Source organism: Eurytemora carolleeae, unplaced genomic scaffold, assembly GCF_000591075.1.
Source record: "Eurytemora carolleeae unplaced genomic scaffold, Eaff_2.0 scaffold131, whole genome shotgun sequence".
In the NCBI taxonomy this organism is placed as follows: Eukaryota; Metazoa; Arthropoda; class Copepoda; order Calanoida; family Temoridae; genus Eurytemora; species Eurytemora carolleeae.
This window is the reverse complement of record NW_019396496.1, coordinates 174,353-201,275: the sequence shown is the minus strand read 5'-3', so window position 1 is coordinate 201,275 and position 26,923 is coordinate 174,353. Positions and strand designations below refer to the sequence as shown.

Genomic DNA, 26,923 nt, shown 5'->3' with positions numbered 1-26,923 from the left:
AGAATGGATAAACTTTAATCCTGACTTCTTGATCCGAATATCCACTGTGGAAACTTTTCATTTTAGTCCTAATCCACTCTTTTAATCTCTCCTTGGATATCCGTAAATTGTTTTCTCCAATGAGAATATTTCTGTTCTCTCATTGGTTGCCCGCTTTTCTCTGATTGGCTGCTACAGTTTCTCCGATAATTAAATATTAATTTGCATTTTATCGTTTTTCATACACTTTTAAGATAATCTTGCAAGATTATGTTAATCTTGAGATTATCAAAAAGAGAGGATCAAGCATTAATCCCGATATCCACCATTCTAAAGTTTTCAGCTCAGCTACTCTATTAAAATAGCTTGCGGATTACTGTTATAGAAAAAGAAAAGTTTTAAAGGACACTATTTTGAATCGGGCATGCCGCTATTTAAATGAAGGGCCCTTTGAAATTACAACGACAGTCCCTTTAATATTTCCGTTTTCTTTTTTGTTTTCTTTTTTGATTCCGTTTTTGTTTCCGATTTTGTTTCCATTTTTGTTTACGTTTTTGTAAAGCTTAAAAAGAAATAAAAAAAAATCAAAATGTTGTAAAACGATCCGAAAAAACAATGCACATCTTTAGATGCAATATCCTTTTAATTGAACCGTGTCTGTATTATTAACCCACACCATTCTCACTGTGTAACAATACAATGCGAGTTCANCCCCCCCCCCCCTACCTAATCAACAAATCCCAACAAACAATGGTTTAATCCTTTATGTAGTTTTAAGAAGATTGGCACTTAAAATATCATTATATAAAAATTAAATTTGTGTTTTTTATTTGAGCAAGGGATGTCTATTGCTTACAGAAATACTTCAACCAACAGAAAAAATGAAAAAGAATTATGTGAAATTATTTTTTCTTATGTATGCAAAAACTTCATGAAAAGCACATTGGCATTATTTTAATACATTTTTTATGTTCCAAACGAGTCATCTTCAATAAATTCTTAAAGGGAGTGTTCCCGAAAAATAACAGGGGGTATAGGCTTAAGGCGAAAAATAAGCGCTTTTGATCGCTACTAATCTTACTTCTCTGTTGCGTCTGTAAGAAGAAAATTGTTAAAAACGACTTATACTGAAGAACGTGGCGTCCATACAAATTCAGAAAGTTGCAATATACGGCTCAGTAACATTTTGCCTAGTACAAGTTCGCCTAGTACACTTTCGCCTAGTACATGTTCGCCTACTAACTTTTTGCCTAGATAACATTTTGTGCAAAATGTTATCTAGGCGAACTTGAACTAGGCGAAAGTGTACTAGGCGAACTTGTACTAGGCGAACTTGTACTAGGCAAAATGTTACTGAGCCCAATATACGACTCGTATCGTAAAATGATCAATTTAATTTCAAACAAATCATATTTAGATATTACAACCTAAAGTTTCGATTATTTTTCGATGCATTAGTATATTATAGTTAATATTTCATAATATTTGTTATTTGTTTTATATGCAATGCACTTAAAACGACGTTTTTTACGCTAGGTGTCTCTGCCACGTGTAATCATCCAAAGCATCGAGGGCAGAGACATCTTGACACCAAATATTTCGGCGTTTTAAGTCATGCATTGATAAGATAAGATAAGATAAGATAAATTTTATTGCTAAATTACATGTATCTGTGTACAGAACGAGTTTACAGTTACAAATTGATGATTATATTAATAGTACAAGTATAAAGCAATTATGGTAGAAAATAGCTCTTGGCTGTTTTGATTATTTTTTCCACCTAATTTCAATAATGATAACAACACATTTCTATTAAATAGATTTAATTTTATACAAAACTCATTGTATACAAAACAAATAAAAAATATTATGAAATATTAACTATTTTTTTAAACAATTTTATTCTTATAGACACAACAGATAGAAGTAAGATTATAGTAGCAATCAAAAGCGATTAATTTTTGCCCCCTTTCATTTTTCACGAACACTTCATATACAAAATTCACTACATATACAAAATGTTACAGAGGCGCAATTAGCACTTTTGCTAGGGGGGGGGGGCAAAATGTTATTTTGTAATGGCCAGTGGGGGGGGGGGTCAATTCTTTTAATGTGTGCGCGGAGCGCCAGAGAAAACTTGTTAAGTACCTGGTTTAATTACAGATATAATTACAAGAAATAATCATTTACATATTCTGAAAAAAAACATCAAAATACATATATAATTTTAATCATCTACATTGAAAAAGGACAGATAATGTTACGTTTTCTCCTGAAGTTATTGAATTTATGATTGATCATTCTAACCAAGATTCATAATCTTTTTTCATTTTCGATTTTATAGAAGTTCTTTTAAAGAAGATAAACAGGTTACAGTTATCAAATATGATAATCAGCTAGAAGTTTGCCAAGTTCAGTCTCAGAATGTTCCTTAGATTTGGAACTGAGTTTTTCCACAAACTCAAATATTCTAATCTATAAATCTTTGCACCGAGTGGTGTAAACCTTTGATATCTCAACACAAATAAAATACAGTTCGGAACTTTTTTACATTAAATGTTTACAATAGCCTTTAGCCTTGAGAATTCAGAAAGATAAAAACATAGAAGAGTATAATTTTTCCTGACTCCTGTGATACTGATATTCGCCAATCTTTCTTTTCATTCTGCAGGGGGCACGCGCCTGGCCTCCCCCCCCCCCTTAGTTGCGCCTCTTGGGGTGGAAGTTGAGTAAAATAAGATTTTTTTACTTTTATGCACTTATAGTTATAATGTTACTAAATAGGTCCAGGAAAGTAATAGGTTTTTGAATTCTGTGCAAAAAATATTAGTTTTAATTCTACTCATCCTGTCTTTTATTGACAGGCTCCTAACTGTATTAGCCAGAATACCAGGATGTAGCGGCAAATTCATTTTGAAAAGTAAGCACAGTTTGCGTATTTACTGCTAATTCTAATCTTCTACCGCGGCATCCGCAATATTGTTCGCGCACTTGCAGACAGTTCAAACAACACGCGGTCCTTAAAATGGCGGACAGACGCATTAAAAGTTCAAAGGTTTAAAACAATTTCATGTTTATGATACTTTTGTGATATTTATTTGACTTTTGAATTGGTGTATATAAATGAATAGAAAGAGGGAACACATTGTAAACAAAAATAATTTGAAAGTTTGTGGTGCAATATCTTAATTTGCATTTATGAAGTGAAGATTTTTAAAGAATTTTAAATCACATTTTTTATTGTTTATAAATACATGTAAGTTACATGCACTTCATTTCCAATCTCAAATGTAAGGCACAGTGAGGGTCAAAGTTTTTTGCATTTTCTTTTTGCATGCATGAAATATGCATGTATGCATCGTACATTGAAGGAGAAAAATAGCGTAAGCTCAATGCAATTTACTTTAAGAAATTCTTTGAATTTGCGTTAACACATTTTATAATGTAAAACTTTACCTAATTATTCACAGTAATTTGAAAAGAAAAACATAATAAAAGGGAAAAAATAAAATTCTGTTTTACAGTTTTAAAGAGACTGAGACATCATTTCCAGTCAACCCTTATTTACAGCGACGCATGTCTGATTCATTACAATGCTGTTTAGAGCTTTGTCTGATCAAGGATAAATGACACGTCAATCATATTATCTTTAATAAAATGATTAGTTTCAATTGTGAGTAATTTATAAAAGAGAGTCATTGCTGAAGAAATTTAATGGAAGAAAGTCTGCAAACTAAACACTTTTTATGCTAAAAAAAAAACAATTTCTTCCACTGTTCCACATTATTGATCTGATCAGATAAAGGTTTAATGGGTGCCAATGTGAATCGGGCAATAGCCCATTTAAAAGTCAAACATTATGGCAGACGCTGAACTCAAACCTTAGAGTGTGCTAGTGATTATGGGGGGATGACATTTGTATATCAAGATTGATTCCTAGCCGCAGCCCAGAAAGTGTCATAACTTAACCTAACCGTGGCCGCAGCGCTCGGCCCCTTAGCCTAGATCCTAGGCGCAGCGCTCGGCCCAGAAAGTGTCTTAACCTAACCTAACCCTAAATAAAAGAAAATGTCATAACTTAACCTAACCCGTGGCCGCAGCGCTCGGCCCCCTAGCCTGTCCTAGCCGCAGCGTTCGGCCCAGGAAGTGTCTTAACCTAACCTAACCCTAAACAAATACTAATTTAATTTTAAATTATTGAAAAAGTGGTCATGTACAAAAGTAAAATCTGCAGTGAAGTCTTCCCCACCTCGCACACTCGAAGGTTGGAGTTCATCGTCTGCCAAACATGATAGCAACCGAATTTATAGAAACCGCTAGGCATAGCTCAACAAGGCGTATTTTCCGGGAGAATTTATTTTATATTTTTGAGAAATTAAACGTTTTTTAAAACATTGCAGGTTATCATTATTATTATCATAATTTCTTTTTTTAACGTACTCTAGACATTAAAGGGGCCAAATAGTTTAATGATTATCAATGTCAAGAATGTAATGCAAGGAAAGTTAATTGCAGTTGCGTATACTCTGCGTACATATTGAAACCAGTTCTCTCTGGGCGGCATTTGTAAACAAGAATAGATGCCTCAGTGTTCATTTAGTATCCGATGAGGTTAAAAGCATTGAATTTTGATAATTTTGATAATTCACATAATAGTTTTCTATGACCAGAACATTTCATTGATTATTTATGTAAAAGATGGATCTCATGTCAGGCTTCGACATCCGTCTTGTGTTTACATTACCGCCCAGTGAAAGTGAAATCTCACTACCGCCAATACCAGAGTTTGAAAATAAAAGTTGAAATTTTATATTCTCATTTTGGATTTTGAAATCTCACTACCGCCAATACCAGAGTTTGAAAATAAAAGTTGAAATTTTATATTCTCATTTTGAAATTTCAAATCTCAATACTGCAAAAACCTCTAGTTTGAAAGTATCTACATTTTCTAATTTCGAAAAAAAGGCATTTAATAATCTGAAAAGTGTTAAGAAAATGTACAAAAACTAGCTTTTAAAACCTTCAATACCATTTTCTTTTTAAAAAAACATAAAATTTTCGCTCAAAAAGAAGGCATTTTATACAAACACTCTCATGTCAGGCTTCGACATCCCTCTTGTGTTTACATTACCGCCCCAGTGAAAGTACACTGCAGTACAAAAGATGCGTACACCTCTGAAATAACTTTCCTTGCATCATATCCTTGATCGATGTTATTGGTTTAATTTAGTACAGCAAACTAGGGGACCCTAACGGGCTGATAGTGCTTACAGTGTGTTGCTCGGGGACCCTAACGGGCTGATAGTACTTACAGTGCTCGGGGACCCTAACGGGCTGATAGTGCTTACAGTGCGTTGCTGTCAAAAAACAAGAAAAGGGACATTTCATAAAATGCAGGGGAACATTATCCATGTCAGGGAAAATTTATTTTTCTCAGAAATATACAGTGCTCCCCAAAATAATATTGTCAGCAGTGAAGTCAAGTTCTCGAAAATATACAATGCTCCCCAAAATGAAATGGTAAATGAAGTCAACTTTTCAAATATACAGTGCTCCCCAAAATTAAATGGTACGGAAAGACAACTTCTCGTAAATATACAGTGTTTACCAATATAATATGGTAAATGAAGAAAACTTCTCATTATTATACATTGCGCCCCAAAATAAAATGGTAAATGAAGCCGACTTTTCAAATATTCAGTGCTCCCCAAAATAAAATGGTAATTGAAGACAATTTCTGATAAAAATACAGCGTTTCCCAAAATCATATGATAAATATACGCCTTGTTGCTATAACTAGCGGTTTCTATATGTTCGGATGCTATAATGTTTGAGTTCCATAATGGAGGTGAACCTCAAATTACAACGACACAATCCCTTTAAGAAAATGTACAATGTACATACGTGTGTTCGAGAAATAAATTATAATGGAATAGGTTTTGCGTCGGGTCTAACTCTCACATTCCAGGATCCCATTAATTCTCAGGACGTTTTGACACTAGGTTTTTCAGGCAGGGTATTATTTAGTTGAGCTATGAGGTATGGACAAGAATATATTGGGGGGGGGGGGGCTGATGGTCAAAAATATTAATGTCCCCCCCTCTTACTCCCACTCCCACTCTATTTATGTTATCTAAAATGAGGGTGTAAGATTTAAAACGCCCATTGACCCGCCCATTTCATAAAGAGCACAAAAGCCCAATTCATGGTAAATTCTTTCAAGTCTGGAATCACATTCAGGTTTTCAAATTTGATAAAATGGTTAAAAATACAAATATTAAATGTGTTTGTTTTAAAAGAGTTTAAATTCTTTAAAGTTTTTCTATAAAATCATGAGTTTTGGCAGCTCGTAGACGGGCGTTCTCAATGAAGGAGGGGTTTCAGCAATTCATCACTTAAAGACTAAGAGCTAAGTTGGGGGGAAGGAGGGAGGTGGATTGGGCATTTTAGTTTTTAAGTTTAGAAAAGGACGTTATGCAAAAGAGGCTTTGATGCATGGTAAATAAATGGTGGTTTAAGCTTTAAAATAAAAAAGAAAGAAAACTATGATTTTCAGGGAGGATTCAACATAAATGGGTTGGAGTCGAACCCCCCCCCCCCGCCCCCCGAGCCGTGCTATGGTTTCCAGGTTTTTTGGGGTCGCAGCTTAGCCCCCTCCCCCTTCCTCTGTAAAGAAAAAAGCCCCCTTGACAAATTCCTAAGTACACCCCTGCCCTCCCCCCCCCCTCCATACGGGAAGGGGGTGGGAGGTGCAGGGACGATTACCTGCTCAAATACTGTTAATTAGGTGTCGAACTATAAATCTATTATAAAGATGGGTGAATTATATAAATATACATCAGATTTTGGACAAAAACGAGACATCAAAGTAAATATGAATATTAGGAGATAGAGATATATAGAGATAATCTTATTTAAATACATGTTATAAGAAGTATACTATTAAAAAAAAAGTTTTAATAGCTTAAAATTAGCAGTAAAGTTTATCATATGATTTTAAAATACTGTCACTTTATTGAATGATATCAAATTAAAATTGGTCTTGTGTAATGAATCAAATTTAATGCTACAAGGAAAAAAAATTTCGGAGATAAAAAAACATCTTTTTATCTCTTGGTATAAACTCGTCTCTGTAAGTACTCCAATAGTTTGACCTTGAAGAGTATATATAATCTAAATAATGTGAATATTGATATTGACAGAATATGGTAAAATATTCCATGTGGCATATATATTATACAATACATTATGTCAGGATACTCGATCTAGATTCTTCTTTCATCAAGGTTTTTTGCACATTGCTCCAAACGTCCAAACGTCCAAACGTCCAAACGTCCAAACGTCCAAACGTCCAAACGTCCACGATTTAAAAAATTCGCGAGAAAATAGTCTCAAGACTAAGCCGCCATCGAGGTAAAAAAGGCTTTCGTCTAATTTAAAAACCAGTAAATCACCTCTACAAGACTAAATTAGAACATTAGAGTTGAGACTAGTGGATTTATACTCGAGACGAAAGGATTTAGACTCGAGACTAATGGATTTAGACTCGAGACTAATGGATTTATACTTGAGACCAATGGATTTAGACTCGAGACTAATGGATTTAGACTCAAGACTAATGGATTTAGACTCGAGACTAATGGATTTAGACTTGAGACTAATGAATTTAGACTCAAGACTAATGGATTTAGACTCGAGACTAATGAATTTAGACTCAAGACTTATGGATTTATACTTGAGACCAATGGATTTAGACTCGAGACTAATGGATTTAGACTTGAGACTAATGAATTTAGACTCAAGACTTATGGATTTATACTTGAATCCAATGGATTTAGACTCGAGACTAATGGATTTATACTTGAGACCAATGGATTTAGACTAGACACTAATGGATTTAGATTCAAGACTAATGGATTTAGACTTGAGACTTATGGATTTATACTTGAGACCAATGGATTTAGACTCGAGACTAATGGATTTATACTTGAGACCAATGGATTTAGACTAGACACTAATGGATTTAGACTCAAGACTAATGGATTTAGACTTGAGACTTATGGATTTAAACTCAAGACTTATGGATTTATACTTGAGACCAATGGATTTAGACTAGACACTAATGGATTTAGACTTGAGACTAATCTGTTAAAGCCTCGTTTAAGCCTATGTAGTGATAAACTTCAAGATTTAGCTTTTCTTCTTCTAAAAATTAGGGTTTTTTTTCTTACACGAATTGATTAGATGAATTGTATAAGTTTTATTTTAGGGTTGAAAATGTTTATAACAATTTTGAGAGAAAAACATAGCTTTTTACACATATTTACGTCATATGCATAAATGTAAATACTAAAGTGTTCTTTATGTAAACAGTAATATTGTATTACCACTGTTACTTTATTTGCCCTAAAACCGTTTATATCAGCATATTATTGGGTTTTCTAGAAATTTATTATGCATATTAATATAATTTAGAGCTAAGCACACAAATTGTAAAAATAAAATTATGACAAACACCATATTGCATTGCACACGTTAAACTAATATGAAACGAGGAACATCCTGTATTGACATTTTTTAGTCACATTTTCATAGCGACTATTCAAATTTTATAATAAATAAGGTATGGGCGTATACAGTAATTTATTAGGGGTCAGCGAAACTGTTAATGCGCGTAGAGGGAAGCATTATTTTTATAGCATTGGACTCACACTCATATTATAGTAAATACCCTACTCCATAAGATTCTCTCAGACACGTTTCAAACCAGATACAATCAATCAATCTCTCTTGTTGGTCTACGAGGCAAAAGAGCTAATCAGTTAAACAACTCTTCAGTATCAATGTCAAACACGGACACGATCTTATAACCTATCAATGTCAAACACAGACAGGATCTCGTAAACTATCAATGTCAAACACAGACAGGATCTCGTAAACTATCAATGCCAAACACTGGGAACAATCTCATCAACTATCAATGTCAAACACAGACAGGATCTCGTAAACTATCAATGCCAACCACTGGGAACAATCTCATCAACTATCAATGTCAAACACAGACAGGATCTCGTAAACTATCAATGTCAAACTATCAATGTCAAACACAGACAGGATCTCGTAAACTATAAATGTCAAACACGGAAACGATCTCTTAAACTATCAATGCCAAACACTGGGCAAGTTCTCATCAACTCGTTCCCTACAAGAGAACATATTACTTCTCACACCATAATCAAAGCAGAGTCTAGTCCAACTAAATGTATTTGGGGTTTTACGTCGATATAAATACAACATGATTAAGCTAATCATTTTATGTATCATTTACAGTGCAGTTAAGATAAATCACAATACGGGTTTTACGTAGCTATTTACAAACCTAGATAATAATAATGTACAACCTAATTCAGGTTTACAGATAAAGTGTTACACAATATTCATTACAATATCACATCATTGTTTAAAGCCTGGCTCAACACACCTATTTGAGCGCGAAATTCAAACCAAACATAAAACTCTTAAACACTCTTCACTCTTCAGTCTTTTTTTTTAAAAACCAAATAGAATTTATTTATTTCAGAATTTTCTCATTATTTACCGTAACTCATCCTTAAAACTTCAACCTAGCTCAGGGGTGAGCAATCTTCCAGGGGTGAGCAATCTTCCAGGGGTGATTAATCTTCCAGCGGTGAGCAATCTTCCAGCGGTGAGCAATCTTCCAGGGGTGAGCAATCTTCCAGGGGCGAGCAATCTTCCAGCGGTGATCAATCTTCCAGGGGTGAGCAATCTTCCAGGGGTGAGAGGCCGCTCCATTGCTCACCACCCAAGTATCTGCCCATGACAAATTTACTTATATTTGGAATATAGTTCGCAACAAAAAAAGCATAAAATAGAACATACGAGAATTCTTCATTTAACAGTAAAAATGGGTTTTAAAGAAAAGTCACTGACATTGAACCAGGACCCATAATTTACCGTGTGAATATGAACATTTTATGGTAGATATTAATTCTGTAATTGACAAATTCTATGAATGACACATTTGATTGGTTTAAAAAAACATAATATTTACAAATAAAAGTGTGTAATACTTAACTGAAAAACTAGGGGAGCTACGAGGTCACAAAATCAAAGCAGTAATGTTGTGTAAACTTTATTTTCTCCTCTTGTCTGAGGAGTTCTAATATTCTACCTCCGTGATAAAAAGTCTGACATGAAATGACACACCCTTGTTTCGTCATGAGAAGGCATGTATAGAAATCTGACCTCGCCAATACAAATACAAAAAGACAGACAAAAACAAATCAACAAATAACCAACCAAAACATCACACTTTAGAATACAAAACTATAGAATACAAAACTATAGAATACAAAACTATTATCAGATATTTCTAAGAAGGAATATGCCTGCATGCCATAGAGAATAGAATATATATTAGAGGGGAATTTAAAGAATCTCTCGGTATGAATTTTTTCAGTCCCTTTCATTCTGAAAGGGAGTTCAAAGTGTACAAATCATGTAAATGTTCACAAATTATATGCAGTAGAGTACATTAATACAGTATGTTCCCTAGACTATTCATTTCAATTTCGAATTTTTTAAAGCTGTTAAATAAACTTTATAATGAATTAGGTGAATACAAAACATCATTTGATTTATAGTTATAACGGATATGGAGCTGCAAACAGAAATAAGCGTGCATAGAATTTTAGAAAATAAAAAAAAACAGAGAAAATAAACATATAGTTCTGATCGTACAGTGATTCAGGTTGCCAGCTCTCACGCAAACCTCAATAATTATTTTGCCAACTATTCTTTTAAAACTGACACTAAACACAAGTGCTTTGTAGTTTTTAAATGTACTTGTCTAGGGTTACAAAAATGTATTATTGAGTTGGTAAGGTAAAATCACTTTACCGTATATCCATGGTCTGGAAAATTGATGCAACTTTTCATAGTAGTCTGGATGAATGTGTGATTAATTATTGATGGAACTTTTCATAGCAGTCTGGATCAATATGTGATGAACATAGAGAATAGAATAATATTAGAGGGGAATTTAATGAATCTCTCGGTATGAATTTTTTCACTCCCTTTCAGCCTGAAAGGGAGTTCAAGGTGTACAAATCATGTAAATGTTCACAAATTATATGCACAAATTAATACAGTATGTTCCCTAGACTATTCATTTCAATTTCAAATTTTTTAAACCTGTTAAATAAACTTGATAATGAATTAGGTGAATAAAAAACATCATTTGATTCAAGTTATAACGGAAAATCATCGTTTGTAAAGTGGAAGGCATAGAGTCTATGTGAAATGATGATTGGTCAAAATTATGAAACCAGCCTATTTCATAATTTGGTTTTCTTTTAACATTAATTTTAGATTTTCTATAAAATGATATATCAGGGCCCAAAAGGTTATATAGCATAAATATGTGAAGTACACCTGCAGTATGGAAACAGTACTACAAAATGGCCGTTTTACACTTTTTTCTAGTAAATTCCCCCCTAATATATATTCTATTCTCTTTGCTGCATGCACAGCATACAAAATACCATCTACAAAAACAATCAGTACTAGACTTTCATAAAATATGAGCTTTATATTAATTTCACATAGATTTTGAACATCCTGTATTTGATCCTTTGTAATAAATAGTACAGCTATTATGTTTGTTAATTTCTGAGAATACCTATCGGTCCATATTATTACCATGTATTACAAGTTACTTTCATTACGTTCATTAATTTAATACCAAGAAAATATAAGTCAGTTGAACAAGATCCTTTGTCTCGCATAAGAGAAAAGAGTGTCAGCTCGAGTTGCATCTTGAAAGATGAAATGGAAGAATAATTATCCAAACTGGGAAGATAATAAGTTAGTAGTTAGTAGTTAGTAGAAAGCAGTTGAGGTGTTAAAACCTCCTCTCTCTGAGAGAAAGCATGCAAAATGCTTGCAGAATATATTCAGGACTAGGGCCGCAACCCTTGTATAACCTTTTTACTGTCAACGAGAATGGGTTCACACCCTTTGCTATTGGAAGATGTCAAAGTCTACTACAGACAACGAGTATGGGTTCACACCCTTTGCTAATAGTAGATGTCAAAGTCTACTACAGACAACGAGTATGGGTTCACACCCTTTGCTAATGGTAGATGTCAAAGTCTACTACAGTCAACGAGTATGGGTTCACACCCTTTGCTAATGGTAGATGTCAAAGTATACTACAGTCAACGAGTATGGGTTCACACCCTTTGCTAATGGTGGATGTCAAAGTCTACTACAGTCAACAAGAATGGGTTCACGCCCTTTGCTAATGACATATGTCAAAATCTACTTCAGTCAACAAGAATGGGTTCACACCCTTTGCTTATGGTGGATGTCAAAGTCTACTACAGTCAACAAGAATGGGTTCACGCCCTTTGCTAATGGTAGATGTCAAAGTCTACTACAGTCAACGAGTATGGGTTCACACCCTTTGCTTATGGTAGATGTCAAAGTCTACTACAGTCAACGAGTATGGGTTCACACCTTTGCTAATAGTAAATGTCAAAATCTTCTTCAGTCAACAAGAATGGGTTCACACCCTTTGCTAATGGTATATGTCAAAGTCTACTACAGTTAACCAGAATACATTGTTACTTTTGCTGAATCAATATGTATTTATAAGTTCATTGAATGCATTCCTTAAAATGTTTTGATTATTTGAGTGCTGACTAATTATCTACTTCAATGAATGTATATTTAGTTGAGATTTCAATTGAAAATAAATACTAAATACTAAATATGTCCTGTTATACTTGTGGGAAAACAGGACATATGTTGTGGGAGTGAAAAGAGAGCCACTTACTGTTAATCATATACTGGAAGTAAGAGAACGACAAATGTAGTCATGTGGAGAAGGTGTCCATTCCTGCAGGAAGTGCCAAATTAGTGAAAGTAAGAGTAGAAGGAGATTGGAGAGAGGCGAAGGTTTTGTAGAATCCATGCTACCAGAAGAACAAGAATCAGGCCAAAAATTAATACTTCCGGAGAATGCCTATACTTTTTCAGGCAGTGTAAAAGCTATATACGCGGAGAACCATGCTGAGGAGGAAATGGAAATATTTACAGGTCAGAGATTAGGGAAAGTTCATAGCTTATACATCGATGAAGAAGCCTGGCTCAAAGAAGAACTAAGAGGGAGCAGTAAACTGGTAGTTGAAGAGGGAGAAGATGGAATGTTATCAGTAAATGTAAATTCTATGCACAAATCAGATTATCCCACAAAGTGACAAAAGAGAGTAAGAATAAATTTATTCACGAAAGCTTCAAAATAGATGAAACTGTTTGTTTAAAATGCTTGATAATAAATCATCGATATTCTTCAAGTTAACAGATAAAATGTTGAAACTTAGATTCTAGAAATAATTCAGAAGTTAATTTAGTCTTCATAAGATAATTTTTGATTTCAGTGATTTATTTTGTAAGTTATGAAAGTGAGATTTTTTAACTTGTGGATTATACTCAAAAACGGGAAATTGGGTTTTGTCTCGAAAACGCGACAATGTTTCAAATTCAGGATATGTTCCAAAATTGAAAACCTGACATTGTATTGAAAACAGCCAAGAGATTTAATATAAAAAGAACTCCTTTTCTAATTTAGAAATTTAAAAAAGTTTAAAATTGGGAATTGTTGTCCTCGTCATGCTTAATAAAATTTTGGTTATAGTTTTTTTTCGACTTTTACTCTGGATATAAGACGGGGACCCAAAAACCCGGTCTTTCAATTTGTGCCCATTTCTGACACTCGCTGTTAGAAACGGGCCAAGTGTTAGTTTTGGAACTAATGTCCCCTGATATTAGGGCAATGTAATTGTATCGATGAAGAACAGGAATAAGTTCCTGTCCAAAGGCTCCCTGTTGGCTGTTATACACATGCTACCGCTGAATCAAATTCTTCGCACGGATATTTAGACTCGGTACAAGATGCTGTATCTGGCATACTAGTAAGCCTCAGTTCAGAGATGCCTATGACGACTGGCAAAGTTAACATAGGGAAATTCGTAAATGCCCTATTTGCAAACAAAATAACAAGATGGGAACGAGACAAGGAAAGAAAGAGATGTGGAGTTATGATGAAAATAGGGATAGATAACCTGATTATTCAACACTTCTTATCTCCCCCCCCATACACTGCATGTTAAGATTATCTGTACCTTACTATGTTTGTTAATTTCTGAGAAGACCTATCAGTCCATATCATTATCATGTATTATGATTTACTTTAATTACGTTTATTAATTTCATACCAATAAAATATAAGTCAGTTGAACAAGATCCTTAATTTGTCTCTTGTAAGAGAACAGAGTTTAAGCTTAAGTTTTATCTTGAAAGATAGATACAGATTTAAGGAACCTTGAGTTTAAGATTGAGTTGATACATATTGAGGGATACAAGAGCTTCATATCTGGATTGATACAGACTGTGTATTATAGCTGAGAGTCAACACAAGTTTTATCTGTACGATACATATTGAGGGATACAAGAGCTTCATATCTGGATTGATACAGACTGAGTATTATATCTGAAAGTTCAATTATATTTCTACGGATTGGGTCTTTCCTTTTCTTAATTTTGCCAGCAATTGCAAACATTAAATCATGAAAAGTAAAAGATACCTTATCCCCTGCCCTATCTCTGAATTATATTGTTTAATACGAATTCAGACATAAGTCTTCGACTAGGGCTCGGAGCACACCCCATTTCTGAACTGACATTTTATCTGAAAGTTCAATTATAAGTCTTCGGTTGGGCCCGGAGCATACCCTATCTCTGAACTGACATTTTTTCTGAAAGTTCAATTATAAGTCTCCGGTTTGGGTCCGGAGCACACCCTAGTTCTGAGCTGACATCTTATCTGAAAGTTCAATTATAAATCCGCGGTCTCAACCCGGAACAAACATAACAAGCTGATAATTTTATCAATACTTCTTAAATCTACCTATCTTAGATCTGCCTGTAATTCCAACCTATTATTCAAGCGTTCACTCATTATCACCTATCAACTCCCTTATTTTTCTTAGTTTCGCCAGTGATTGCAAACGTAGATTAAAAGGGAGTCATACATTATTACGCACTAATCCTTCTCAATTCTTTATTCATTCTTATTATGAATAAAATTAGCATTCCTGCCATTATATAGAGTAGGAAAATACAATTAATATTCTACATTTTCAATACAATGATTTCATCTTGTCTGCTAGTTAACATCCTAACATAATCCCTTGTTACCCTTATCATTGCCTGTACCTACTAATTTACTGATCAAAGGGAACCACTTCAAATATGCCGGTAAATCGCACTCCCGTGAACGGGTCGCGAAAACGATCCATGTCAGATTCTGAATCAGACCGAATTTCATCCGCTGTCAGATTATTAAATCAGGGCAAACATTCTAATGATCCCATTCAATCTCCCCCTATTTCAAGCAATGTAGATCTAGATATCACTAGATCCAATCCCAATATATCTCCATTGGGGAGTGGGTTAATTGAGACACCATTAGGGGTAGGATTAGGTACTCGTTTTCAAACCCGTAATAACCCTCGTCTCCTCCAACAACAGGAGAGAGCTGAGAGAATGTGTAAAGATTTAATCACAGATCTTAATGTATGGATATCGGCTATGAAAGCCCATCCCCCCCCCCGAATTATTAGTGGTAGTGGACGGTTATGAACGTTTTAAAAGACGCATTCAGAGAGCATCTGAAGAGGCCATTTTGCGTAAACTAGCAAATCATTACACATTTCAACTTAGCGACTTCCTTGTTCAATTGCGACTTATAAAAGTCAAAGCCGAAAGACGCGACCGTAGAGAGTTGAACAATCTAATCTCGGAATCCTCCACTAGCACTGATGAATCAGAGGGTAATGATGAAATTGTTTTTGATGATGAAGAACCCCCCCCATCCCCACTCTTAGTGGTGATAATATTCAATCTGAGTCGAGTAATCAGAGATGCCATCCATCCACTTGTATCGAGCCAGAGACAGAAAAGAGAACCTCAAGTACTTTAGGAAAATCTCCCATTTCCAAATCCCTTAATGATATTGTCGAGGTTGTTAGAAATTCCCATCAGGGGGGATCATTATCTAACAATAAGTTAAATGTCAAAATGAAGACTTTAGAGGAGTCAATGACATCCATCTCCAATTTATGTTCAACCATTTCTAACAAACTTGATCTTGTGATTGATAATTCATCTACAAACAGCACTAGAATAACTGCAGTTGAACACAGGGTAGATGAATTAGATCGTGGCATAAAAATTTACATTGATTCTAAGATAAATGCCAGTCACCTCCAGTCTTCTCAACACCCCCCCCCCCTTCAGAACAATCCTTTTGAGAGTCTCAAAAGGGAGATTAAATCTTTAAAACGAAAGCAACAATCAGATGAATGTGCTATCTCCCTCATAACCGAGACCATCGCCAACGTCAAGCAGCAAGTCGACTCCACCCTGGATGACTCCAGATTATTCACCAACGAATCCTCCTACTCATCAAGGCCAAGAGTAAACAGGGATAATGAACGTTCTTTAATGCATGAGTCAATTGAAAACTCTGCAAAATTAATTCGGCAATTAATTGCTACCAAGATTTCAACTCATTCTGATTTAAATAGTATAAAAAAGAGTAATGATGACATCAGAAAGATCAATGCTTATGTCAAGTCCTGTCAGGACTCTCTTATGAAATATGTTGCATTTGAAAACTTTGATGAAAATTTGGTAGATTCAGTAAAATCTTTATTAGATCAGGCTAATAATTGGATTTTACAAGTTGAAATTATATACTCAGCTTCTGAAGCACATGCAGCTGGTAACTCTAAGGGGGACATTTCAAACATTGGAGTATTTACTGACAATGCTGAGAAAACTGTATATGAATTTATAGATGAAATTGAGATAGGATTGTTGGGATGGGGGACTTCAAAGCAACGAGCTGCACAGATCTACAACCGTCATCTATCAGAAGACATCAAATCCAGGACTCTAGATTGTTCAGATAATTTTTCTGAGTTAAAAAAATGGTTGATAAAGGAATTTGGCTCTCCCAGTCGTATTATTGGCGATGTCTAAACTCTAGTACTANCAAGATTTCCGGCCTCAAACCTTAGACATAATGGAGAAGGATATATTTGGGATTCCCACTCCTGTAATTGAGTACGATTTCCCAAATCCTTCTCCCATTTCAAAGATTTACTCATTGATTATACCCCCCTCCCAACTTTTGTTGAGTTATATGAATTGTTACCTTATCCAAGTTTCTAAATTTTTAAAGTTTTTTCCGGTTTTTTTAACATTTTTATTGTTCAGACTTCCCACGGAGCAGGACCTGAAGAGGAGGATGGCTCTACCCATACTTCACACAGAAACCAATGAGCTAAGAGAGAGAGCTGCCCAGACCATGGCCCGAGCCAGATCCATCCCTGCAACCCAAGATGACTCCATACTTATTCCAAGGACGGAGGTTAACATGTGGGGGAAAAACAAACCCTACTCCAAACCCAGTCTCGTTACCAAATTTTGTGGATATGAACCAGTGATAAATAGAGGGAGAGATCGGAGATGCATGGAGGATTATTTAAACAAGACTGAGAAGGATGGGATGCAGAATCCTCAACTTGATTCCCTGCGCAATCTCTTACCTACAGGTACTCCGTTATTGGATTTCCTGAGCTGTACTATGGAGAGACCTGGAGATTGGAACTTGCCTGGGAGAGCTGAGGTAGATTTCTGGTCTTACCAACGTGGTATCACAATGGATATTCTTGATCAAGTTGAGGTCAAAGAGATAATTGTAGGCAAGTCTACAGACCAAGAAATTGAAGATATAACCTCGTGGTTCTGGGACAAGTATGCCTTGGACCAGAAAATCCTCCCAACACATGTAGTTAGTATGGATGTAGAGGAAATCAAATCCACTCTTTATGACACTCTCAGGATAGCTGGACGCATACCTTTCAAGAAGGGACAGATTATGTCAAAGAAGGAAGAAAAAACGATTATGGGTCAACCTGAGGACAGGATGCAGCAGTTGCCAGTCAAAGTTATGCTTGGTAATGGTTTGAACCACGCCCTTATGGTCAGCCTGGATTTGTTCCGGGATGCCAAAGGGCGTTATATCCTAAACCATATCCGGGCCCCTGACAGTATCATCAGATTCTTCTCCTTGCTCCCCATCTGTACCGGAGTGGCTGTGAAGCATGATGTTGAGGGTCTGATAAAATTCTATAGCTTAATCACGGAGAAAGAAGTGACAATGAAAGGTTTCCTTGAGACAAGCTCTATTGCTCTGGTTGCTGGGTACGCTATGCAAGCCAGGAACATGAATGCCATTGCAATGCAAGTGCTGGGCGTGGTCATGAACAAGATGTGTTCCACAGCTGACAACCTGTGGGGTGTAAGATGGAAGGAGATCCCAGATGCTCTCAAGGTATATGCAATAGCTGATTTAAAGATAGGTCACCTAGCTTACTGTGTATTTGCATCAATAATCCTTAGGGATTATATACCGGACCCTGAAATTTTTCTGTTTTACGTGGGAAGGTTTGACCAGTGGCTTGCTGCGGACTGGTTTCTCAAGCTGCTCGCTACTACACTAGAGAGCACGGAGGTGCATGATAAATCGTTCAAAACTGCAGTCTCCAGATCTGATCTAATAAAATGTCTCAGGTTCAGATATTCAGAAGATTCTCCTTTGATGGACGAGGCTCCTCCCAGAGTATTGCTCTGGAAAAAGACTCTTGGAGAATGGCCCTCCCTAACCAGGGGAGGATGCAGGTTTCTTCATCAGTGCAGGTCCTGGTTTGTTGAGATGGTGCGGATATGGACTCAGCAAGGGCTCAGATGGGACGAAGATTCCAAGCTTCCATCTGTATCTGGAGAACTCATGCATTATGCAACATTTAAGATTTCACCAGTGCAGATTTCAGCGTGCAACTTCAAGGAGCCAGCTCTACTTTCCTCAGGTCTGTTACGTCCCAAATCTCTACAAATCAAGAGCCTGGAGATGGATCCTGTCACTGTGCGCAGTTTTTCAATAGGGAAGCAGTGCAAGAAACTCAAACGTGAGCAGGTTCCTGTAGTGATGGAGTGGGCTCGTGAAAACCCTACCCTGATATCGGATTTCTTAAGGAGAATGGGTTCTGATATTGAGTTTCAGAAATTCTATCGTCACCTATATGATCCAATGAGACATATGTACAGGAGGATCTTCAACTGTGAAGCTTTAACCGTTGTGTTTATGGAGGGAGTTCTTTTGAAAACCATCACGAATAAATGGAAGGAAGAGGTCAACTGCACAACAAGACTGAGAGAGGAGCTGAAAATCCGGGATGCAAGGATCGCCTATTTCAATGAACTGATAGAGTGTGGGGATGATACTCTCAGGGCAAAATGGTCTGTAGATCTCCCAGCTCTGCCAGAGTGGGTGATAGCAAGGCAGAAGAGGACGACAGCAAAGAAGAGACCTAGAGATGATAATAACCAGGAGCAGGTTCACAAAAAGGTGAAGTTCTCCGTTAGTACTCCTCAGGATGTTGAAACCCTGGAGCAAGGGTCTCAGTCCGAGGAGGAAGGAGAAGTTGTTATTTGTACCGAGGACGGGGAGGTTGAAGAGGTTTTGGAGCCTGAAGATCGGAGTCATAAAAGGCTTCGAACCATCCAGGAGGAGCTGGATGAGGTGGTTCCCATGAAGACTAGATCCGTGCAATTTCTTAAGAAAAAAGGGAAGAGGAAGAAAAGGGCTGCAACTCCCGTATTCTTCGATTATGCAGAAGCCATAGAGTCTGAGAAAAGAATGTTCTCTGATGAGGATTATGCTCTGGAGACAGAGTTTGAGGAGACCTTTTAATCCTTGATATTTTTTTTCTTCATTTTAACCAGTTTTCGTTGTTTTTTGTGTGTCGGTCCCATGAAAATCCTAAAGATATTTATTCAACGTAGTCCGTTTTTTTTTTGATATTGTAACTCTTTTTCAAAAACCTGTCATAGATTGCGGATATTACAATGGTATATACATATACATAACAAAAGATAGAAATAATGTACCTGAGATATTCATAAATTGCGGCTGTGACCATAATCCTGCCATATATATATTGATCTCATACACATCTTATATAGTTTATATTAGTTTATACAAAAATTTTCTGTAACAAATTATATATTGTTGAATAATGTTACTGTTAACTCGTTGTATTGCAATAAATATTGTTTTCTATTCATGTGCCTTTGAGGTTATGTTTAAGGGGGTTTTTCTTATTCCTTATTGATTGCGTGTGGGTTTTATTTTTAGTTTCGAGGATATTTAGACTACTTTTCGAAACACTCCCCCCGCCGGAGTGTTACGCGTATATTCTGAGCTTTCGAAAATAGTCAAACTCACCAGTGTTTAATGAGACTCACTGTAAACGTGAGTTGGAACCTTCTGATTGGTCTGATAGAATCAGAATATGTAAGATCATCTATTATTGGTTCCCCTTACTGAAAGCTGCCTGAGAAATGATAAATCAGACTCATTCTTGAGACGGGCCTTGGTCGGATAACATTTCATGTTACTTGCCCCGTCACTTGCATTGTTTGTCAGATTTATTATTTCAGATATTGTATGCTTGAGTTAAGACAGAAACCCTTTTTATCCATTGATCAGGACGCCAGCATATGTAAGTACGACATTTGTTTCTGCGGCCTTATTTTAAATTTCCCGCTTGCATTAAAAGGAATATGCCCCGTAGGTTTCTCATTCCCACATGTCAGATACCGCGAAGTCATGATAAGCAGTTTCGTTTATCCTTTTGCTTTTGATGATATATTTAGTGTTTTTATATGCTTAAGATTGTCCTTTTTTATTAGATTTGATTCTACAGTTCGTAAGTTACAGAAGAATGATCTAAGTTGAGAATTTGGAGTAAAGCTTACAGGATACAAATATTCGGTCACCTAGGATGGATTCTAGGTAAAGGGTTTTATTACTATATCGACGAATTTAGTTTTGAGAAGGATTCGTCGCGAAACACACAGCTAAACCAACTTAGAAAAGTTCATATGAATGGTGGTTTTTCTTAAAACGTAAAAGCCCCAATCCAGTTTAACTAATAATATATTTATAAAGTATAAGTAAATAAAAAATATCAGTTGTAAGGAAACACCCTGTAGATAGATAGATAGGTATGACAGTAGAGTGTAGATGGATAACTGTTTTAACTTATTTTTACCTGTTTTATATATTACAATTTACACAGCAGTTTCCCCCGCGCTACAGTTTACCCTTTACAATTATAACCGGGATAATTGTACAGTTTATCTGTAAATCTACACTTTTCAGTAAATACATTACTTTATAATCCAATTATCTAATATTCAACCCAATTATTCTCATCTTTCATTCACGTCATTTATTCACCAATTGGGTTAATTTCTTCATGAATATCTTGATTCACTTAAGTTTAGTTTCAATATTGAATTTACGATGTAGAAGTGCGGAACTTAAGTTTAGTGAAAAAATGAATAGTGAAGAATTATATTGTAAAGCAAGTACGCTTGACAAATTCCTGATACAATCTAAAAATTGTGATAAAAGTTCTGCTCAATATCATAGCACAAGTAAAAACATTTGTTATGTACCCTGCAGTGCTGAGTACGACAGAGAAAGAACACTGTACAGTACATGTGTCACAAAAACTTGCGGAATTTCGCATGTACAAAACTTTCTGTCACAACAGCTGTACGCTTCAGTAGAACTAAGAGTACATAACTTACTGCAGAAATATAAAAACATCGAACCATTCATCGCGATAGACGTTGATAGGTAATATATATAGTTACTTTATCTTTGTTTTTTAGCATTTACAATATCCGGCTCTTTTGTGTGGGACCTTACATGACTTATGGATGCTAAAAATTACAAAAATGTGTGTCCAAAGATTGATTTTGAAAATGCGTGAAAAATATTATTAAATCTGCGAACTATTTTTCTTGTTTTATATTGTACAAAGAGGAAGATGCTCACAGATAGAGCCACAATTAAAAGTTTAAATAGAAGATTGACGCAAAGTGCCCTAAAAGCCTAGTATCTTTAAAAATGACAACTTTTTTTCTATGTCTTCTTTCTTTCCAATAAAAACGGTAAACAGTGAATGCGTGAATCGATTTTGGCACTCATTTGAAATTTTGTTGACAATCCCTTTTTAGTCTGGAGATTTAAAAATTCTATTTTAACATTCCCCATTTTAGCAAAGAGATAAGAAAACTTAAAGTATTTAAGATTTACATATTATTGTTCACGGAGCGTAAAATTACTCTCGGCTCACAGAGACGCATTATCTTGAATGTATGTTGGCCGGAAACACAGATTTTTAACAAAGAAAAATTCCAGAATGTTATTATTTTTAGAAAACTAAAACAATAATATCTGTTTACTAAGACAATATTTAAAAATCTAATGAAAACAAGTAAGGCCTCATAATGATGGTAAAAAAAAAGACGGTCAAAAATTCTTTTTTTACGGCAAGGACACGTTATTTTTTTAGCTTTAGACACGTTTAGTAATGATTAATTTAAGGGACTGTAAGGGTAATTTCAAGTGACCATCCATGCAAAGATGCAACGTTACCCTTAGATTCTTATATGGAAGATATTGTCGTTTTTCTAGGAGTTCGAAAAAAGGTCAATTTTTCAAACTACATTAATATCTACTGTTCTTAATCGGAGATTGCCATCTTTTACATGAAATTACGCTTACAGTCCCTTTAATGCTATTCATTCACAGTTTTTTAAATATTTTTATTTCAAAAAGTTCTATATACCCTTTTTGAATATTTTCTTCTGATCTTGTAAAGTGCACTCTAGTTTTTCTTCTTGTGTTCTCTTTTGATATTGGGAAGGTCGCTATATTAGTTTTTCTTCTTGTGTGTTCTTGTTATCTTGTGAAGAATAAAAAATATTTTCTTTAAAGCTAAAGCTACAGAGAACAGAGAAGCTTAATCCCCCTAATTGTGTTAATTTATAGGTCTAGAATTTTTTAAAAAGTTTCTTTTTTAGTGTAAATTGGCGTTTTTAATAACAATTAACATCCACTTTTTTATTTATTTTTTCAAATTGTAGTGGAAGCTTAACTACAGAGAATGGAACTATAAACATACAAAATCAGGAATATAATTCAATACAACAACAACAACAACAACATCAACAACAAGAACAACAACAAAATACGTCACTTCAAAAGTATTAATAGATTTATGATGATAGAGTAATAGTAAGAAACAAAATAAGTAAAAAAATTAAAGTTTGAAAACTGCAATATAGTTTTCTTTATTTACCTTGTAAAATTGTTTTCAATTTCGGGGATTTCCTACTTTTTTGTTTTCGACAAGAAATGATTTGCACTTTTTGAATTAAAACCTCGGAAAGTTCTTGTTTCTCGAACATGAAACCAACCAAAAGAAATAATTGAAAGAGAAAAGAAAAGTTTAATTCTGTTTTCTGTCAAGGGGTTTCAGATCAAGTAGATTGGGAAATTACTGAATCCTATCATGGATTGGATTTATATCTGATTAAGACGGATCTAGAAGAGCTCAGGGTACAACTGAACATAGTAAGAAACCTGCTGCAGGACAAGGTTCACGAAACCTTCGGAGTAAACCATGTTTATCCAACCCAACCTTTAGGTAAAACTTACTCTTGTATGTACGATTAATACATTTTTTATCTTGCCGTTTTTTTAGGTTTGACCTTAATAACCGGAGAAGTGAGCTCTATAGAATACTGGAGACCGCATGTTGATATTCTCACTTACGAGGATACGCTTATTCATTACTCAGCCGTCCTCTACCTATCCTCTAGTGGACAGGACTTTACTGGAGGATCCTTCAATAGGATAGATTATACTGGGGGACCCTATCAGATCTCAGGATATTCTTCTGAGGGGCCCTGTCAGACATCAGAATATTCCTCTGAGGGGCCCTGTCACAGAAATTGTGCATTTAACAACGTGTTCCATCCATCTAAAAACAGCTTAGGAATGTCATGGGAATATTCACACCTTACTTTTGAACCTAATTATTTACTTACAATTTTTAACATTATATTAAAAATCTAAATATATGATATTGCCTTGAATGTACGATACTAGGTTGGTGTGAAAAACTTAAAATTCTTTTGATTTGGCCATTTTTCTAATATCCGTCTCATTTGCCATTTCTGAAAGTAATATGTAACAAATAGAAAATCATTTTGTCTGAAAAATTGCTGTACAAACATAGAGAATAGAATATATAGAGAGGAATTAAAAGAATCTCTCGGTATGAATTTTTTTAGTCCCTTTCAGCCTTAAAGAGAGTTCAAAGTTTACAAATCATGTAAATGTTCACAAATTATATGCAGTAGAGCACATTAATACAGTTTGTTCCCTAGACTATTCATTTCAATTTCGAATTTTTTTAACTGTTAAATAAACTTTATTATGAATTAGGTGAATAAAAACATCATTTGATTTATAATTATAACGGAAAATCATCGTTTGTAAAGTGGAAGGCATAGAGTCTATGTGAAATGATCATTGGTCAACTATGAAACCAGCCTATTTCATAATTTGGGTTTCTTTTAACAATAATTTTAGATTTTCAATAAAATTATATTCCAGGGCCCAACAGGTTATATAGCACAAATATGTGAAGTACATCTGCAGTATGGAAACAGTACAACAAAATGGCCGTTTTACACTTTTTTCTAGTAAATTCCTCTCTCTATATATATTCTATTCTCTATGTGTAAAAATAAAACCCTAATTCATATTTGGCCATAGAAAACCTGCTTTTTGGTTTGTGTTAATAATAATAACACGTTAATCCTTATACAAAGGAATTGAGTCTTTGCCACAATCTAAAATGTTCTAATCCCTATATATTTGCAACCTGATGTTGTAAACCTTTAATAATTCAAACTTAGATTATTTGATCTAAAAGAATTCATAACTTGAAATATCTAAGGTCTGCGAAATTAGGTTGATAAAATGTAGGGATTAGAAAATCAGAGTTTGTGACAAAGACTCACTTCCTTAGTTATTTACAATCTTTTGAACGGCTCATGTAGTAGTTTGTTGGGATTTCGGTTGAATTATATTTTATTCATATTCTGCTTAAATTATGTTTTATGAAAGAAATTACCTCTAGCAATACTGTGATAGCAGACCCAGTTTAGATCTAAGGAATATATATTCCTGTAAAATGTTGGGAAGACGATTATTCCCTCTTGTCTTGTCATTTCCTGGCAACCAGGCACATCACGTGACACTTCATACTTTTATCTTTTCAATCTTCATGTCCTTTAGTGTCTGTCAGTCTTTTTACATGTCTGTCTGTCACATTATTGTTCATATTTTAATGTCGAACAGTTTTTTTGTGTTTTTGTTTTTGTTTGTCTCGGGTTGGTGGCCCCGTCAGTGCATTTTAAAACTTAATTTGTAAACAAGTAATTCGTTACATATCTATTTTCATTTTTATTTAAACTTAATTTAATGTTTTGAAAACTGTCTTTCATTATAATATGAAAATCATTATTTATGATAATACCCTGATATCTCCTAGTTTATGAATATATTCTGATAAATCCTAGTTTATATGTTTATATTATGTTTATAATATTATATATATATAATATTATATATTCTATATATATTATATATATATTATAATATTATATTATGTTTATATAATACCCTGATTTGATATCTCCTAGTTTATGAATATGTACCCTGATATATCCTAGTTATGAATATATCCAGATATATTCTAGTTTATGAATATATCCTGATATATCCTAGTTATAAATATATCCAGATATATTCTAGTTTATGAATATATCCTGATATCTCCTGGCTTATGAACATATCTTGATGTCTCCTAGTTTATGAATATACCCTGATATCCCGTAGTACTGTTTACTGCTGGAGAGGAGAATGAGCACTACATCGAACCCGTTCTTTCCGGTGCAAGGATTGCTCTTGCATTCTTCTTCACATGTGATCCTGATTACACTAATTAAACTTGGTTCTAAAATGTTCCTACATATTGACATAAATAGAGAGCTGAATAAATTACATTAATTTAATTTCTTGTAAAATAGTTTTGAAATAAATCAATTAGAAAAGTTTTAGAAAGATCCAAGAGAACAAAGAGAAAACTCAGCTCAAGATATTCGGGAGGGTTGGTAATCTAAAGGAAACTATAAAAAGAATATAAAGAGGGGGAGATAAGACAAAGGAGCTGGAGGATACAGGAGGTATGGACGAGGAGGTAACCGCCAAAAAAGTCATTGGAAAAAAAGTTTCCGGAAAAAAGTCATATAACAAGTGAAAATGCATGATTCACAATGGAAAAAAGGCCTTTTTTTCTATGTTTTTCTGTTTCTATGATTTATTTTCTTCATGTCTTTTTTCCTGGGATCTTATTTCCTGAGACTTTTTTGGCAGCCCCCCACACTATTTTAGGAAAAAAAGTCCCAGGAATCCAAAACACAGGACTTTATTTCCACTGACATTTTTTCCAAGGACTTGATAAAATTCGGACTTTTTTTCCAAAGTTATTATTTCCAGGTTTTTTTTCCAGGTTTTTCCCGGGACTTTCTAACATAGATTCGGAGGAGGAGGGGAGAGGGGGGAGGGGGGGATATATGTGTATCAACTATAAGGTGCAGGGGGTTGGGTGCGTTCCATTTTATTGCAAGGTTGAGCCCTAGTAAAAGTTTCATTTTTAAAAAAATACTCTCATAGATCCTAAAATATTTCTTCATAAAAGTTTCCTATAAAACATTTCATCATGAAGCCTGTATGTGTAGGAATAAAAGTTTATGTTGAAAACATATATTTCGTGGGGTGGGGGGGGGGGCTCAGAAT

At 34.8% G+C, this 26,923-nt stretch overlaps 2 protein-coding genes across 2 annotated transcripts; both read left to right on the top strand.

Annotated features, from left to right (window-relative positions):
* Positions 1-17,128: 17,128 nt before the first annotated feature.
* Positions 17,129-20,983, top strand: LOC111704379 (uncharacterized). The gene is made up of 2 exons (XM_023476607.1): positions 17,129-20,696; positions 20,887-20,983. Exon 1 carries the CDS (start codon positions 17,153-17,155, stop codon positions 19,883-19,885), a length of 2,733 nt encoding a protein of 910 aa, XP_023332375.1. The 5' UTR covers positions 17,129-17,152; the 3' UTR covers positions 19,886-20,696; positions 20,887-20,983.
* A 1,676-nt stretch (positions 20,984-22,659) lies between these two features.
* LOC111704371 (2-oxoglutarate and iron-dependent oxygenase domain-containing protein 3) lies at positions 22,660-26,073 on the top strand. Its single transcript, XM_023476599.1, has 4 exons — positions 22,660-22,698; positions 23,591-23,699; positions 23,757-23,963; positions 25,964-26,073. The coding sequence occupies exons 1-4, from the start codon at positions 22,660-22,662 to the stop codon at positions 26,071-26,073; spliced, it is 465 nt and encodes a 154-aa protein (XP_023332367.1).
* The last annotated feature ends 850 nt before the right edge of the window (positions 26,074-26,923 follow it).

Bases quoted from the DNA above. Each gene is read 5' to 3' on its own strand.
- LOC111704379 (XM_023476607.1), top strand. From the start codon at position 17,153: ATGGAGAAGGATATATTTGGGATTCCCACTCCTGTAATTGAGTACGAT.
- LOC111704371 (XM_023476599.1), top strand. From the start codon at position 22,660: ATGGAAGATATTGTCGTTTTTCTAGGAGTTCGAAAAAAG. The intron at 22,699-23,590 runs GTCAATTTTTCA...TATCTGATTAAG, and splicing joins TTCTAGGAGTTCGAAAAAAG to ACGGATCTAGAAGAGCTCAG. The intron at 23,964-25,963 runs GTCAGACATCAG...GATATCCCGTAG, and splicing joins ATATTCTTCTGAGGGGCCCT to TACTGTTTACTGCTGGAGAG.